General features: G+C 49.5%; 1 protein-coding gene across 1 annotated transcript; it reads left to right on the top strand.

The window, feature by feature from the left end:
- Window positions 1-2,587: 2,587 nt before the first annotated feature.
- Window positions 2,588-16,010, top strand: LOC123398251 (protein tesmin/TSO1-like CXC 2). The gene is made up of 11 exons (XM_045092743.1): window positions 2,588-2,847; window positions 3,943-4,112; window positions 4,198-4,927; window positions 5,326-5,717; window positions 5,799-5,870; window positions 13,617-13,797; window positions 13,870-13,965; window positions 14,047-14,113; window positions 14,814-14,982; window positions 15,087-15,486; window positions 15,569-16,010. The coding sequence occupies exons 1-10, from the start codon at window positions 2,800-2,802 to the stop codon at window positions 15,460-15,462; spliced, it is 2,301 nt and encodes a 766-aa protein (XP_044948678.1). The 5' UTR covers window positions 2,588-2,799; the 3' UTR covers window positions 15,463-15,486; window positions 15,569-16,010.
- Window positions 16,011-18,276: the final 2,266 nt, after the last annotated feature.

Genomic DNA, 18,276 nt, shown 5'->3' on the forward strand with positions numbered 1-18,276 from the left:
GGTTCGCGTGTGGGACCGAGCCTTGATTATTATTTCCGGGGGATTTAGGGGGAAGCGATTCGTGGGGGGTCGCGCTTGCGGGCCGGGGTTCGTCGGCGGCCGGTCCGGGGATGCTCATGTGTGGATTAAACAGACCATACATAGTGATTGCATCGGATAGATCAAAGCGAATATGCGATGAACATGGTATTGAAGATCATAAGAGAGAGATTGCCATCTAGGTACTCCCTACAGACCCGTAGGTCTGTGGTGAACTACTCACACATCATGGTGAGGGCAACAAGGTTGATGTAAAGGCCCTCCGTGATTGATCTCCCCTTCGGCAAATCGCCGGAACAGAGGTTTAGATGGCCTCCCATTGGAACAGAGACTTGCGGCGGCGGAAAAAGTGTTTCGGGAGTGCTCCTAGTGTTTGACTGTTTTCAGAATATTTGTGAATTTATATGCCAGAGAGGGACGTGGGAGGCATCCAGGGGGGGATAAGCCATCAGGGCGCGATCGCTCCCTGTTAGCTTGTGCCTCCCTCATGCGGCCTCTCGTCCACTTCCGATGCTTGCAGGTCTTCATATAGTCTAGAAAAAATCATATTAAAGTTTCGTGGCATTTGGACTTCGTTTGGTAGGGTAAACCTACAAAGCAAAAAACACGCAGAAAACAGGAACTGACACTAGGCACTGGGTCAACATGTTAGTGCACAAAAATATTATAAATTGGTATATAACGCCAAAAAGTATCCTAGAATGATAATATATCAGCATGGAACAATAAAAAATTATAGATACGTTGGAGACGTATCAGCTCTCTTCCGGACCTTGGCTCATCTAGGGCTTGGCCGCCATCGCATCCACATATTTCGCTCAACCATGCAACCTCGCCCTCCTTCAGATCTCGCATGTCCGACGACACCCGATGCCTCTTCAGTGCCGAGCATGGCTCCCCTTCCAATGGTCGTAGTTCTGGCTTATGCCCGACTTCCTCTTCTCCGACTTGTATTCCTTTGATTGATTGGTACATGGCCATGGCAAAATCCGTGGATCTTATGCTGGCAGCAGCGACATCTGCGGGTGTCGTCCCTTTCTTGAAGGCGATGCCATGGCCGTTATCCGTGCCCCTCTTCAAGCATGAGGGGAAACCCTAGGTCCATTTTTCCCGAGTGGACGACGACGACATATTTTGGTGTCGTTCTCCTTCATGAAGGCGTTGTCTTGTTTGCTCGCGTCGTCCTCGATGCTAGATGTGGAGATGTTGGTCGTCTAGTTGTTGCTTGGGCTGCTCCCGTGGTTGGCGAGTATAGCTGTGTTTTTCTTTGTTTGGGTCGAGCATCTCATGCCTCTGTGCTTCGGCAACCATGTTCATGCCTCTTGCATTCGTGCCATGGGTTGTATCACCCCCGTGCATTCACTCTAATTTCTTCTATCAATGAAATAGTACCCAAGCTTCGCGTACTCGCAGAAAAAACACAATAAATGACGTCGTAAAGATAATAAAAACATATTTCACTTAGGCTGCTCCCAATGCTCCACTTTGGATAGGTGCTAAGCATGCCAACAAAGCAAAAAAATCCTATGTGACAGTCTAATTAAGAAGAGAGAGAAAAATTTGATGTCCTTAGAAGGAAACGGTGTTAGTCACGAGAACCTATGCAAAACATTAAAAATGAAGGAAACTAGCCTATGCATGCAAGACTTTAGTTGCTAAACAATTAAATGAGACAACATTAACAACAACAAACTAAGCACCAATGCATTGGAGATTATGGTTGCTTAACATATCTAATGCTTTTAGCACCTCACTTAGCACCTTTGCATTGGAGGAAGCCTTAGAGTTAGAAGTTAGAACCACTTAAAATCGGAGCCTCCCTCGATCCTCGAGCTGGAGTCTACCTCGCATTCGCACGCCCAGTTGGAGTCCACCTCACACTCACAAGTGCGAGCCGGCGCTGTACCTTCCAAAAGCCAGCAAACATATTTTTGAACAACATAATTGACTTGGTATATTTTAGCCATTGTTAGTGACATTATTATCACTTGAAAAAAACACAATACGTGACCGGCGTGAAAATAATAAAAGCGTATTTCAACTTAGAGTTAAAAGTTAGAACCACTTAAGATCGGAGCCCCCCTCGATCTCCGAGCTGGAGTCCACCTCGCATTTGCACGTGCCTCCTGGTTGGAGTCCACCTCACCCTCACAAGTGCCAGCGGCGCCGTACGTTCCAAAAGCCAGCAAACATATTTTTGGACAACATAACTGACTTGATATATTTTAGCCAAAATTACCTATGTTAATGACATTATTATCGTATTAATAAATAGACGGACTGCATGGAGTAAATAATTTCATCATTTTGCCAGTTGGCCAAAGTGTCGTGTGCCCCACACACACACACTCCCATTCCCATTCCCAGCCGAAACGCACGGACGGCGTTCACCTCGACCCGACCCACCGACAGGGGCGCCCCACCGGTCAGTGCGAAAAAACGGGGTTCCCGCCCATGGGCGCCCCCCGCTCAAAACGCAACCCACCCGACCACGCGGACGGACCAGTGGCACTAGTACCCACCCCGCGGTACAGCACTAGTATATCTAGCTAGGTCGAAGAAAAACGTGAAGGCCCAGTAAAAATTCATCGCCATCAGCGGAGCGGTGGTGCTCATGCTACTCATCACCTCCATTCAGTAGCACGAGGCGGCAGAGTAGGGTAGGGCAGAGAGAGAGAGAGAGAGAGGGGGCGGCGGGGAGGCAGATGCGGGAGATCCCACGGGGGGTCGCCGCAGCCGGAGGAGGAGGAAGAGGAAGCGATGGACACGCCCGATAGGCCCCGCGCCGGCGCCGCCGCCGGATTCGAGGTCCGCGTCTGGGCCCGGGCCCTGATTATTATTTCCGGGGGATTTAGGGGGGGAGCGATTCGTGGGGGATCGCGCTTGCGGGCGGGGGCTCGTCGGCGGCCGGTCCGGGGACGCGCATGTGTGGATTTGGTAGTGCGGCGGGCTGGCTCCCCCCCTTGTTTCCGGGCGGGTTCCGGGTGCTTGGATTCGTCGGGTGGGCCAGGTCTAAGGGGACGCATTTGGTGCGCGATTAGGGTTTTCATTCCGGCATTTCGTTGCCACTCCGCGGATGCTGTTCCGGTGAGATTTAGGGGCCTTTCCTGGCGGTAGAGGTGTTTGACTTCATCTCTGAACAACCATGCCGTCTCCCATGATGTCATGGGCGTCCTCGCTGGGGATTCTGTCCATTCTTAGCAAGTGAACAGATTTGATTGCCGATACCGGGGGTTTAATCGTCTGCCTTGATTATCCTCTTCATTCCCCTCAAGTATTCGATGCTCTGATGCGTGCATTGTTAAGAAACAGAGGTTTAGTATGCGAGTTGGTGTTCAGATCTGTGCTTTGCAGCAATGCCTGCTGATTTAGTAACATTGTTGGTTGCATATCCATGCCAAGTTGAAGGTTTTGTGGCTATTCATATTTCCAACTAGGGATCTTCTGCCTTAAGCTTGGACGCAGAGTTTAATCAGGCTTACTACTTGATGATGCATAGCTGCATAAATGGTTGTGCCAATAAGAGGCGATGACGCCAGTGTACGGTATAATGATGTGCTAGTGTTCTACAAATTTAGGATTTGATTGTGCCAGTGTTCCACGCTAATTTTCTTCCACAGCATTCGGTTATTTTGCATATTTACACGAGTCTATGATCTGTATCTCAAGGATAGTTGTTTGTTTGCTAGTGTAGTCTATGGTTGATCCATAATTGGTACATTTAGGATTTGCCTACTCTTCTTCATTTGTTGATTTTGTAACCTTACTAAGTTGGATAACATGTGCACTTTCTTGCATCTAAGCTTACTTTAATACCTGTGAGGAGATGAATATATGCACTTTCAAATCCTCCAAAAGATAATCTGGTAGTTTGTTTTCTAATAAGATTTTTCTTACCTGCAGGACTCCCCTGTCTTCAATTTTATCAACAATCTATCTCCTATACCACCTCCTAAACCTCAAGACTCATCACATAATGTGCACCTATTCAAGTCGTCTGACTTGGCCCCTGTTTCTTCAATCTTTGCCTCACCACATGTCAATCCACCAAAGGAATCTAAAATTCTGATAAGGTAAATTTGTATTATTATGTAACCTGTGTGTAGTTTCATCCATTTAGGCTTATTAAGGTTTGCTATGCCTTTTCATATTAACCAGGGATGATTCTGTTCAACTTTCTCAAGATTCAAACTCTCCTAATAGTGTCAGAACTCGATTAGGGAGTGCTATTAGGTTGATCAAATGCAAAAACATTGTTTCGGAGAATTGCAGTTTCACCTGTCACCTAAATCAGGGACCTATTGATTCTTCTGCCAATAGATCAAACTCTACAAGTAAATTGCCTCAAACCATCCAGTTTGTTGGTGACAGTTCAGAATGTGATAAGAATCAAAATGCTGATGGTAAAAAAGATCTTGCTAGAGATCAGGAGAGCATAGAACTAGAAGGTGTCCTCATTGATCACACTGGCCCAGATAAAATCGACCCGTCACAACCTGGAAGAATCGTTCATGAAAACCAACAATGTGAACAACAGAAGGATGGATTTATAGCATATGATGGGGATTACTTGATTACACACGAATCAAGTATGGATATGCTGAGATTAGCCCCACCATGTGAGGCAGATACACAGTTAGTGAATGAGACACTAAACGCTGATAATGTGTTCTCTGGCAATTCCTTGTTGACCGATGGGCCAGGTGGCTCTTATATCAACAATGTCGCACATGATCCTCATCTTTACTGGGATGGACCGGTTGAAGGGCCCACGACAGATTATACCCCCCAATTGCTCCCTGGTGCTTGTCAAAGTCAGTCGGTGTCAAATGATCAAATCTGTAATGCAGTTGAAGAGCCCAGTGATCACATGCCAACCGACCAAAGTGTATGTATACTTATATCTTCTTTGCTGCTATGAATTATTTTGGACAGGGTCCTCATATTGGTTTACAGATGAATAATAGTTAGGTGTTTATTTTTCTAACTGGATGAGATGAAGGTTATTTACACTGGATGTTACAAACTTACAAGATTGACAATTAAATGTAACAGAACCGTAAGTTTATTCGGAACCTGCTTCCACTTTGACGATTTGTTGTTAATATCTTAACAACCTTAGCATTTAGGTTTAGCTCTCTGCACTCTTTATTTTTGTAAATAAATCTTATCTTGCATACATTGCATACACTGCTGGTTCTTTTGCTACCTGTCCCTAATCTGGCTGAAGAGTCAATGTTCTTATCAGTTATCACAGCAGAATAACTTGTTTTACTGTTCTGGCAGTCCTTGTCACAGAATATGCGTGGTATGCGCAGGCGTTGCCTTTTTAATGAAAAGGCTGGGGCTGTTAACAAAGCTGCCAAGAAGACCTCGGATCGCCATTCTGCAAATACAACAACCCCCAGATGCAAAACTAATTCTGGTGATAAGCCTGTGAGAACCCCTCCATGTGCATTGCCTGGTATTGGCTTGCATCTGAATGCCCTTGCCCCAATATCAACAGACAAAATAGTCCCCCAAGCTGCTCAATCTTCCATAAGTCAAGCCAGCAACTTCCCCTGCGCTGTCAGTTCTTCTTCAACATCTGAACCAAATATTGTAAATGAAGATTCCTCTCAGGCAATCGTGGTTGCAAATGCTGATGAGTCTGGTCAGGGCAGTCCCAAGAAGAAAAGGTACAATGTCTATGCCCGTCATTTTATGTCACCGGCACCATTTTGTTGGACAAATCATGGAAATGCAATATTACTGTGCAGACACAAGTTTGATGATGGTGATGGGACTTCATGCAAGCGTTGTAGCTGTAAGAAGTCAAAATGCTTGAAACTGTAAGGTCTCTTGCACTATTTATTTGATTTTCATCTACTGGATGCCACAAGATTAATCCAAACATGAACAACTTTGAATATTGGTTCCCTAAATGTACTGGCGCTGTTTATGCACTTCCGGTCGAAAATGCAGGTGTGCAGGCTTATCATGCTGTATCAGCCGCTCCAAGTTCTGCAGTAGATAAATCACTGTAGCATCTACATGATTCTCTAGGCTTCCTTTTGTAGTCGTCTCCCTCTTATGATTGATGGATAAGTCTATGTACTATGGTCTTTGTGGGGCTGCAGCACATAGTCCTTTGTGGGGCTGCAGCACATGGTCCTTGTGGCTGTTAGGATAGAATCCTTGACCATCAAGGACTGGCAGTTAGCAGCATCTTAGACTAGCATCTTAGACTAGCATCTTAGCATATGCTTGGCTGGCTAGCAGCCTATAAATATGTATCCCCAACCCCTCAGGTTGGCATGGCATTGTGTGAGAAATAAACCAACGAAAATTGTCCCAACTCTCCTAGTGTCATCCACAACTATCAATGCTCAGGCTGAAAGGTCTAACAAGTGGTATCAGAGCCTCGTTATCTTGCACCCTGAGCATTTCCTGCTCACCTCTCTCACCGGGAGCTGAGCAGCCTAAGCCGGTAGCAGCTGCTGCTCCGACTGCCCCTAGTTACCTCCCTCCCTCCGGACTGTCGAGCAGCAGCTCGTCAGCAACAGCCTCCTCTTCACGCAACAGCCCCCCTGCAGCGAGCCATGTCTGCAGGTCGCTCTCAGCACACGGCTACCTCGAGCATACGGCGCCGGCAGGAGGCCGAGCGCGCCGTGGCAGAGGAGCGTGAGCGAGCAGCTGTAGCAGCAGCTGCTGCGGCAGCAAGGGTGTCGAGGCTGGCTGCAGCGGAGCTGGCAGCAGCCAGAGCGGAGGTAGAAGCAGCCAGGGCGGAGCTAGAAGCAGCAGCAGCAGCGGAGGCAGCACGTGAGGCTACAGCGGGTGCCAAGGCACTCCGCGTCGACTCCGGCAGCTCCAACGGCTCCGCGCCTGCGGACGACGGTGCCGACGCAGACCGTGCCAAAGTGGCGCAAGAGCGGACAGCGCAGTGGGCAGCCGAGCACGCCCGCGCTCCAGGTGCAGGTGCGCACGGCGACGGCGGCTGCAACGACCAGGACCGCGGCCTCTACGAGGTCCGGACTGTGGTCAGGGATGTTGGTCCCAGTGTTGGGTGGCCTACCCTCACTAAAACCAACTACGTCGAGTGGGCCGCGATCATGAAGATCAGGCTCCAGGTGCGGCAGCTGTGGGAGGCAGTCCAGGACAGCAACGTCGACCACCAAGAAGATCGACGGGCGCTGGACGCCCTCATCGCCGCAGTCCCGCCCGAGATGCAGTTCTCGCTTTCCAACAAGCGGACTGCCAAGGAGGCTTGGGACGCCATCGCCGCGGCACGCATCGGCAGCGACCGTGCTCGCAAGTCCACACTGCAGGCACTTCGTAAGGAGTGGGAGAGCCTGGCTTTCAAGCCAGGTGAGGACGTTGATGACTTTGCTCTCCGTCTCAACACTCTACTGCAGAAGATGGTGAAGTTCGGCGATGCCACCTACACCGAGGAGAGAGCTGTCGAGAAGCTTTTCCGGTGCATTCCCGAGAAGTACAAGCAGATGGCTCGCTCGATCGAGTCTTTGTTGGACCTCTCCACGATGACGATCGAGGAGGCGATAGGTCGCCTCAAGGTCGTCGACACCGACGAGCCACAGCCTCCCTCAGGGCCCATCACCACCGGCGGGAAGCTGCTCCTAACTCGGGAGCAGTGGGATGCCAGCCTTGGTGACAAGAAGAAGGGGGAGCCTTCTTCCACGACGGGCGGCCGCAAGCGCGGCAAGCAGCGCAAGGCGCGAAGGGGCGGCAAGGCACAAGGACGTGCCGAAGGTGACGCCCGCGGAGGCGCCAAGGACGGCGTCGCTGGCAAGCCCAAGCCGGCACATGACAACAGCTGCCACAACTGTGGCCGGCTTGGCCATTGGGCCAATGAGTGTCGCCAACCACGACAAGGCCAGGCTCACGTCGCACAGGCGGCGGAGGAGGAGACGGCTCTGTTCATGGCGCATGCAAGCATCGAGCTACCTTCAGCGACACCAGTCGCAAAGGCTCCCCTCCACCTCGACGAGCCAAAAGCACACGCTCTTCTCGGCGATGGCTCCGGGAAGGACAAGACTGCGGGGTGGTGCCTCGATACCGGCGCCACCCACCACATGACCGGTCGAAGGGAGTTCTTCGCCGAGCTTGACTCCGACGCGCGAGGCTCCGTCAAGTTTGGGGATGCCTCAGCTGTGGAAATTAAGGGCGTCGGCTCCGTCATCTTCACCACCAAGTCGGGAGAGCACCGGCTGCTCACCGGTGTCTACTACATCCCCGCGCTAAGGAACTCCATCATCAGCTTGGGGCAGCTGGATGAGAACGGCTCACGCGTGCTGATTGAGCATGGGGTCCTACGCATCTGGGATCGCCAGCGTCGCCTTCTCGCCAAGGTACCCAGAGGTGAAAATCGACTCTACGTCCTTGATGTGCAGGTGGCACAACCGGTCTGTCTCGCTGTTCGTCGGGACGATGAGGCGTGGCAATGGCATGAGCGCTTTGGGCACCTTCATTTTGAGGCCCTGAAGCGTCTAAGTGCCAAGGAGATGGTGCGAGGCCTGCCATGCCTCGACCATGTGGAGCAGTTCTGCGACATCTGTGTGCTGACGAAGCAGAGACGACTCCCCTTTCCCCAGCAGGCGAGTTTTCGGGCCAAGGAGAGGCTGGAGCTCGTGCACGGAGATCTGTGCGGCCCGGTGACGCCAGCCACACCAGGAGGTCGACGCTACTTCCTGCTGCTCGTCGACGACCTCTCTCGCTACATGTGGGTGATGGTCCTCGGCAGTAAGGGAGAGGCGCCGGACGCCATCAGGCGTGCGCAGGTTGCTGTGGAGGCGGAGAGCGGCCGCAAACTGCGTGTGTTGCGCACTGACAACGGTGGCGAATTCACGGCGGCTGAATTCGCGTCGTACTGCGCTGATGAGGGCATCCAGCGCCACTACTCCGCACCGTACAGCCCGCAGCAAAACGGCGTCGTCGAGCGGCGCAACCAGACGGTTGTGGGGATGGCTCGGGCTCTCCTCAAGCAGAGAGGGATGCCGGCTGTTTTCTGGGGAGAGGCGGTGCTAACGGCCGTCTACATCCTCAACCGCTCGCCTACTAAGGCACTCGACGGCAGGACGCCGTACGAGGCCTGGCATGGGCGGAAGCCGGCGGTCTCTCACTTGCGGGTCTTTGGCTGCCTTGCGTTCGCCAAAGAGCTCGGCCACATCGGCAAGCTCGACGACAGGAGTACTCCGGGAGTCTTCATCGGCTATGCGGAGGGCTCAAAGGCCTACCGCATCCTCGACCCAAAGACACAGCGTGTGCGCACGGCGCGAGACGTCGTGTTCAACGAAGGGCGAGGGTGGAAATGGGACAAGGCGGTGGACGACGGCTCGACGCCGACGTATGACGACTTCATTGTCGAGTACGTCCACTTCAAGGAAGCTGGGGGAGCAAGCAGCTCCTCTTCGCCGAGCACGTCTACCCCAGCCCCCAAAACTACATCGACTCCGGTGCCTGCTACGCCGACGGCACCACAACCAGCGACGCCGCATACTCCAGCCCCGACAGTTACCACTCCGGGCTCGTCTTCATCAGCACCAGCTCACGCAGAGCACAACCCGATGAAGTTCGCTTCCCCGCTCACTCACGACGAGGAGCGCATCGACGCGTATCATAGCGGCGAACCGCTACGGTATCGTACGATGGATAATCTACTCGGCGACCAGCCGGTGCCGGGACTGGTGCCACGCGACCTGGAGGCACAGCTACAACTCGCGTGTGAGGACGGCGAACCTCGGTCTTTTGCAGAGGCCGAGAAAGACGCGGCATGGCGCGCCGCGATGCAGTTGGAGATGGATGCGGTCGAGCAGAACCGCACCTGGGAGCTCGCTGACCTCCCTCGTGGTCACCGCGCAATCACCCTTAAGTGGGTGTTCAAGCTGAAGAGGGATGGAGCCGGCGCCATCATCAAGCACAAGGCTCGCTTGGTGGCTCGAGGCTTCTTGCAGCAGGAAGGAGTCGACTTCGACGACGCCTTCGCTCCCGTAGCACGGATGGAGTCCGTGCGACTTCTCCTTGCGCTAGCTGCCCAGGAGGGCTGGCGTGTCCATCACATGGATGTCAAGTCGGCATTCCTCAACGGCGACTTGAAGGAGGAAGTCTATGTGCATCAACCACCGGGATTTGCGATCCCTGGCCAGGAGGGCAAGGTACTCCGCCTGCGTAAAGCCCTCTACGGCCTACGGCAGGCACCTAGGGCATGGAACGCCAAGCTGGACTCCACGCTAAAGAAGATGGGCTTCGAGCAAAGCCCGCATGAGGCGGCCGTCTACCGACGGGGCAGCGGAGGAAATGCCCTGCTGGTGGGCGTCTATGTTGACGACTTGGTGATCACCGGCATCAAAGATGCAGAGGTGGCGGCGTTCAAGGAAGACATGAAGGCCACCTTCCAGATGAGTGATCTGGGGCTCCTCTCCTTCTATCTAGGGATCGAGGTGCACCAGGATCACTCCGGGATCGCGCTTCGACAGTCCGCCTACGCCAAGCGCATCGTTGAGCTAGCTGGGCTCACCGACTGCCACCCAGCTCTCACTCCGATGGAGGAGAGGCTGAAACTGAGCCGCGACAGCACGACGGAGGAAGTGGACGCTACGCAGTACCGACGCCTTGTGGGGAGCCTTCGCTACCTTGCTCACACACGGCCGGACTTGGCATTCTCCGTCGGCTATGTCAGTCGGTTCATGGAGCGACCGACGTCGGAGCACCAGCAGGCAGTGAAGAGGATCGTCCGCTACGTGGCAGGGACCCTCGACCACGGCCTCCACTACCCTAGGTGTCCGGGGGCGGCACACTTCGTCGGGTACAGCGACAGCGACCACGCCGGCGACATCGACACCAGCAAGAGCACGAGCGGGATCCTCTTCTTCCTCGGCAAGTGTCTCGTGAGCTGGCAATCGGTCAAGCAGCAGGTGGTGGCCCTGTCCAGCTGTGAGGCCGAGTATATAGCGGCCTCCACCGCCTGCACTCAAGCGCTCTGGCTCGCTCGACTGCTTGGTGATCTCCTCGTCCGAGACACCAGAACGGTGCAGCTCCTGGTGGACAGCAAGTCCGCCCTGGCTCTGGCAAAGAACCCCGTTTTCCACGAACGGAGCAAGCACATCCGATTGAGGTATCACTTCATCCGCAGCTGCTTGGAAGAAGGGAGCATCGAGGCGAGCTACATCAACACCACGGACCAGCTCGCAGACCTGCTCACCAAGCCTCTTGGGAGGATCAAGTTCCTCGAACTCTGCTCCAGGATTGGGATGATTCGACTCTCCCACAAGACGACGTACAAGACTTAGGGGGAGAATGATGGATAAGTCTATGTACTATGGTCTTTGTGGGGCTGCAGCACATAGTCCTTTGTGGGGCTGCAGCACATGGTCCTTGTGGCTGTTAGGATAGAATCCTTGACCATCAAGGACTGGCAGTTAGCAGCATCTTAGACTAGCATCTTAGACTAGCATCTTAGCATATGCTTGGCTGGCTAGCAGCCTATAAATATGTATCCCCAACCCCTCAGGTTGGCATGGCATTGTGTGAGAAATAAACCAACGAAAATTGTCCCAACTCTCCTAGTGTCATCCACAACTATCAATGCTCAGGCTGAAAGGTCTAACAATGATTACCCCATTTATCACTGCATTTCTGAGCTGGTTAGTATTCAACATTTTCTTTAGGTTTTGTGCTTGTTGTGATTCGCTGTGGAGTCTAGTTATGGTAATCTTTACAGGTTTTAGCAAGATTTTCCTGTTATGCCTTGAACAAAGATGTTTTTGAATCTCATGTAGTTACATCATCCAATTTGGAACAATATACCACAAAGATAAACATAGCCTTGTTAGTTGGCCAAATAAGTTTGTTCTTTTTTTCATTCTGTTGGTCAGGTAGCTGAATAGTTAGAACTTGTGGGTCCTCCAGCTCTTCAAATTTTCAGCTTTTCTGTGTACCAGTTTGGTCACATTAGCAATGCTTGTTTGGACTGAATTATTATAAAAATTGCACTGAAATAGTTTTCCTGTAATTGTTGCACATTTTGATCTTTGTGGTACTGATAAAGGAAAATATGCTCCTGACCTATATTTTTGGATCTCTACAGATTGTCGGAGATGTCATATAGCTGAAAAAGTTAGTTCAGTTTATTAAAAGATACCAATACCTTGTACCTACAATATCCTCTCCATATCCACCTTGCTGGCCTCTTTCTTAGATCTTCATCTTGCAAAACTGAAATATGGTCAGGAGTTTTGCCAATTTAAATAGAAGGTTTCCCACAGAAAAAAACCATATTGGAGGGTGTTTTTGTTTCCAAACCAATAGAAGACTCAGCCTGAACACTCACAATTACTAAAAAAAGGGGCAGCCCGGTGCATGTAGCTCCTGCTTCTGCAGGGTCCGGGCAAGGGTTCGACCACTTTGGTTCTATTGTACGCAGCCTTTCCCTACATTTCTGCAAGAGGCTGTTTCCAGGACTTGAACTCGTGACCTCGGTCACAAGGCAGCAGCTTTACCACTGCGCCAAGGTTCCCCTTCCAACACCCACAATTACTACTGTAGTATTTATGGCAAAAATTGGTGAAGACTCAGTCTCCAGCGCTCCATGTGGTTTGAGTCCCAGCATCATCTAAGGTTCTTTTTGGCATGGCGCAATATGGTTGAACTGCTTTTAGATATTTCGGTGTTTAGTTTGCGGCTTTTTTCATAATTAGCCAGTTGCAAATGGATACATTAATGTACTTTAGAGCATACGAGACGAGGATATGATAACAGTTGTTGAATAACATAATTTTCAACTTTATAATCTGCTCTACTGCAGAGCATAGACCTTTCCACAGCAGCTTAAAGTTAAGCACAGCATAGCACAGCACATTAACCACAGACTGAGCATCACTGTCCTTCACCTGTTCTGCACAGCAACTGATGGTGGTATACTGACATGATAATTAGTCGTGTTGTAAGGCTTCTATCCTTTCCGATGACATAACAATCATATGAGCAAAGCCTAAAACAGAAAGCTGTGGTGCGCTTGGCTAATACAATCACACTCACTGCATCACCAAATCTGGTCTTTTAGTCACCCCTATATACTTTAATGAAGACCATTTTGGTCTTTCATCACTAACTAGTGGTGTAAAACGTTCTAAGGGTGCAGTGCAACTGACTTAGGATTTAGAGGTATTCAAATGAAGATATCCAGTATGGGCTGTTAGTTGAGCTATCAGCTACTGTGGTCATATGCATAATGAACTCCTACCATAGCACCACACTGCTAGTGGGGTAGCAAGGTATGCCTCCCAAGAATACAACCATAAAGGGGGGATGCTAAAATATGCTCAAGTATAGATAGAAATAGTACTTGGCATGTCCATGCCCTTGTGAGACTTCTCTTTTTCTTCTTTTAAATATGCACATCAACAACTGCAGATATTATTACTTGAAATAAATTTGGTTTGACTGTTTAACTATACTTCTTTTGTTAACAAATCAGTTTGATTTTTTAATTATTTTTGTTGCCAAAAGTTGCTGAAAACACAGACAAATTTGGATGATGCATTCTATCTGATGTATTCATGACTTGGCTAATTCTCATGCAGTTACTGCGAGTGTTTTCATGCTGGAGTCTTCTGTTCAGAACCCTGTTCATGTCAAGACTGTCTGAATAAGCCTAGCAACATGGAGATAGTTCTATCTACTCGAAAGCAGATTGAATCACGTAATCCACTAGCATTTGCTCCTAAAGTGATTCGCACATCTGAGCCTGGTCAGGAATCAGGGGTAAGAACCATTCTTTAATATTTAACTTTCTTTCCCTTCACGGTCACTCATACCATTTGTCCAACATTGTAGGAGTACTCTAACAGAACTCCTGCCTCGGCTCGTCACAAAAGAGGCTGCAACTGTAAGAAGTCATCGTGTCTAAAAAAGTACTGCGAATGCTATCAGGTACATACTCTTATATGGTTTAATATTCTTTACTTAGCTGGTTAGCCTACTTGAATTTGTCTTACTGTACTCTTCATCAAGGGTGGCGTTGGATGCTCCATAAGTTGCAGATGTGAGGGATGCAAGAATGCTTTTGGTAGAAGGGAGGGTGAGCTCCTTTTATCTGATTTTATATACTTATAAATCTTCAAACTTCTGCATGCATCACAGCGCATAGTTTCATCTTTAGCCTTTAGGTTGACAGCACTAGCTTCAGATACACAAAAGTACAAAACACACCCAACAAGTGTTCTTTGATTTGTCAGTACATGTTGCTCTCTTTGAAATGTGCTCTATTGACAATGTTTTGCAGGAATGATGTGATAAATTTAGTTTTTTTTTCTGAATCATGTGATAAGTTTACTAGACCTGGCTACGCTGCTTTAGTTTTAGTTTGGACCATTGCCTGCTGTAAATATAACCTGTTGCTATGCAAGCCATAATTTCCTTCTAACCACGATCACACCCATACTACCACAGTATTAGCAAAACATCTGATGATTAGCTCGTGAATGGGTGATGTTATTTTGTGTAAAGTAAGATGTCACAGTACATTGTAAACATGTATGTACCTTCTTTTTAAATGCAATAGCACCAAATAGGCCAATGAGAAAAGAAAAGGGCAATCATCTTGGTGGAACCAATGTTTTGGTACTTATGTGACTGGCATATCTTTCTTGTATAGTTCACTGAAAGTTTGGTGCTAGCCATTACTGTTAAGTAGAAGGTCGAGAGGTGAAGTCTTCTTGAAATTTTGTTACTAGCCATCGGTCGCTATCAGCTTTTGATGGTCCTTTTGTTTATTGAAGGACTCGGACCATTAAACATTGAGGAAGCTAAGCAGGGACACGAGGAAAATAGTGCTTGTGTGAAGGAAGAAAAAAAGGAAGATGGTAATAATCAGCTCGTTATCTGCCCAGCTGCTAATCCAGCTCCTGCTGAGAATGTACTGACAACACCTTCAGCTATGGATATCAGGTTTGTGAGTCACACCTTTGCGGCTTTGCACATATGTTACCATGAAATGTGAACCTACTGTTAGGTAAAATACTGAAATTTTGAGGCAATTTTCTGTTCTTCAGACCCTTGGCTTCTCTTCCACCTTCAAGCTCCAAGAGGCCACGGTCTACGAAAAAGGCCCTCGGACATCCTTCTCGACTATGCAACTCTCAAGCTCCTCTGAAGACGGACACTCTGCTCTCCCCGTTTGAAAACTATGCAGAAATAATGTTTGGGGTGGGCACATCAGATAGCCTGAAAGGAGGGTTATCTCCTCAAACTTCTGTCAAGGTGGTGTCACCGAATAAAAAGAGGGTATCTCCGCCGCGCATTGGTACCGGGTTGTCTCCAATCTGCAAGAGCGGCAGGAAGTTGATCCTGAAATCCATCCCTTCGTTCCCTTCTCTCTGTGGCGATGTAAATAACGCGGATACCAATACCACCTCGCCAGCTCCTTGAATTCATCAAGCATTTGTCATTGAGGTAAACCTCTGTCCTTCCCTTGTTGAGATGTAAATTCTGTTTCCAGTCTTGATTCATCCAGTTAATACCTATTCCTATGCAGGTCATTTCATAAGTTCCTTGTTGGTCCCCCAGATGGCCAATGCCTCGTAGCTCCATCAGGTCCTTCAGCCTTGAGAGTTTGATGATGAACATCCAAGGGAGTTTCATTTCGCCAGCTCTATTTAGAGCCTGATAAGTATCCCATGATCCTATAGTGGACCGTTGAATAATAAATGTACCAAAATACCCCGTCGAGAGCCTTCTGCATGCTAGTAATTACATCCACACCTGTGGAGACAGAGTCCTTGTTGAGTTTCACATCCATGTTCATCTGTATAATTAATTTATATGTTTTTGAGTCTATGTAACTGTAACCGAGGTCAAATCATTGTGCCTTAGATGTACTTATGGTTAGAATCCTTTAAGATTTATATGTAAGAACTCTGGGTATTTTGGACCTTCGAGTATGTGTTTGCCAATGAACTTGAGGGAACATCTGATTACACTAGTGGTGTAAATGAGCCAATTTTGCTCCCCTTCCGATCATGGAAATATTGGCTTACAGACTAGGTTTCTTTTAAAGAAGTCGAATGGATAACCCTTCGGTTTGGCGCCCCGGCCTGCCAGCCGCCGTGCAGGTCGGCACCCTTTCCATGCGTGGCCCCCATCTGCGCTATGGACAACATGTTGCGGGCTTGCGGCCTCGTCCGCCCGTAGCCCGTCGGAGTAGGTCCGTGTTACGAGGGGCGAGCTTTGTTGGAGAGATCGGGAAGGTTCAATACAGCTCCCTCCGTTCCTAAATATAATATAAGACTTTTAAGACATTTTACTACTAGTCTATATACGGAGCAAAATAAATGAATCTATATTTTAAATTATGTTTATATACATACGTATGTAGTCCACTAGTGAAATCTCTAAAAAGACTTATATTTAGGAACAGAGGGAGTATATCGCATGACGTGTGCAGCGTGAGATCTGTGAACGAGGTAGTCAAGAGCTCCCCCATCGGCCAAATTCACTGTTTTGGCCTTTTCTTTAAAGTTAAGCCGAATTTGATCTCGTTTGATTTTTTTTCCGGATTTGACTCTTTTGCTATCGCCGAATCACTTGAAGGTAGGGTATAACAACCTACCCCCAAGGTCCCTGACGATAGGGTTACACGCCTGTCGTAAAAAAATTCTAAGTTACGGATACAGTGCGTGTACGTGCCTATTGCCGGACCCCTTGGCGGTAGGGTCATACATCTACTGCCAGCCCCTGCGGCGGTAGGCAAGGGACCTTGGCGGTAGATTGTCATACCCTACCGCCAAAGGGTCTGGCGGTAGCACAAGGATCAGATCCGGAAAAAGTTTTTAAATGGGATTAGATCTGGCTTAACTTTAGAGAAAAGGTCAAACCAGTGAATTTTGCCTCCGCCATCGGATGGCAACCTGGGTCCCTGGCCTATGCAGAATGACCTAGGGCTTGTAGCAAGTCACATCTAAGAGAATCTCCAGCCGTTCGCACCCCGGAACTTGAAATAGCACTGCCGCATAGGGCGCGTCGGCGAAAAAAAAATCAACATGGGGGGCTCGGGTTCCCAGCCCCGAGGCCGCCCCCAACCGTCGATTTCGGCCCAATTTTGACGTAAATTGACTCACTTTTGACGCAAAATTGGACCAATTTTGGTCCATATTCGGCGTGCTTCGACACAAATTCAATAGATACTTATTTTTTTATCACATAGTTCATCACAGAAATCAGTATAAATCAAAATAGTTCAACAAATCAATACAAATCAAAACAGTTCAACAAATAAGAACTCATAATTCATCACACATCGAGCTAGGCGTTGCCCTTGAGCCTCTCCACCAAATTGTGCTGTAGTTGTTGATGCATCTGTGGGTCTTGGATCTCCTGACGCATGTTGAGGAAGGCAGTCCAGGTTGCCGGTAGCTGGTGATCAACTTGGGTAAGAGGACCCCGCGTGTAATATGGTTCAGTGTCAAACACTCGCTTTTCCTGCTAGCTCTCAGTGATCATGTTGTGCAAGATGATTCCCACATTTGATCTTTCGACTAGGCCCGAGCGGGGTACCGGACAACAACAAATCGAGATTGGAGCACACCAAATGCTGTCGAACTCCCTGATGGAATCCACAATCCTAAGGAAGAGCTTCCAGCTCATCCGATAACAGCGCCGAGATACTTTCTCGCCATGCACTGGAGCATCGGGAAGTAGTCCGCGTAGAGCAAGCAATAGCCTTTCAGTCGATGTCTTTGCTTTGCCTTCAGCCGGCCCGGCACCGAGCCAGCTCACTGCGGCTTTGCGTTCTTCGCGAACAAGCAGCCGACCACAACATCGAGGACCATGAGGTGCTCTTCGTCCTGGGCGTCGGCATCGGCTTCCTCCTCTAGCAGCGCCGCGAACACCTCCTCGTCATCGAAGCCCAACGCCGTGACAAATCGCCGAACACCTAGCGGGCATGGTAGGCGCGCAGCCGCCCGTATCCCCGCTTGCGTGGCCAGAGTGCCGGAAAAGCTCGCCCAGAAGCAGGGGGAGAATGCCGCGGCAAGCCCTCTCTTTCTCGTGTGGGGGGGAGATGACCTTTCTAGCAACGGATGTCCTTTCTAGCAAGGGGGGGGGGCATGGACTATCAGCCTATCATCTCGGCGCTAGATGTCCATGCTGAATCCCCCTCCGTCGATGATCTCTTCTCTAGGTGAGCAACTTCGACCAATGAGTTGAACTTTTTCACAACTCAGGTGCGGGAGGATTCAATCCTCA

This window comes from Hordeum vulgare, chromosome 5H, assembly GCF_904849725.1.
Source record: "Hordeum vulgare subsp. vulgare chromosome 5H, MorexV3_pseudomolecules_assembly, whole genome shotgun sequence".
Classification (NCBI taxonomy): domain Eukaryota; kingdom Viridiplantae; phylum Streptophyta; class Magnoliopsida; order Poales; family Poaceae; genus Hordeum; species Hordeum vulgare.

Coding starts and splice junctions, on each gene's coding strand:
- LOC123398251 (XM_045092743.1), top strand. CDS start 2,800: ATGGACACGCCCGATAGGCCCCGCGCCGGCGCCGCCGCCGGATTCGAG. Junction 13,966..14,046: donor AGTACTGCGAATGCTATCAG/GTACATACTCTT, acceptor CTCTTCATCAAG/GGTGGCGTTGGATGCTCCAT. Junction 14,983..15,086: donor CCTTCAGCTATGGATATCAG/GTTTGTGAGTCA, acceptor TCTGTTCTTCAG/ACCCTTGGCTTCTCTTCCAC.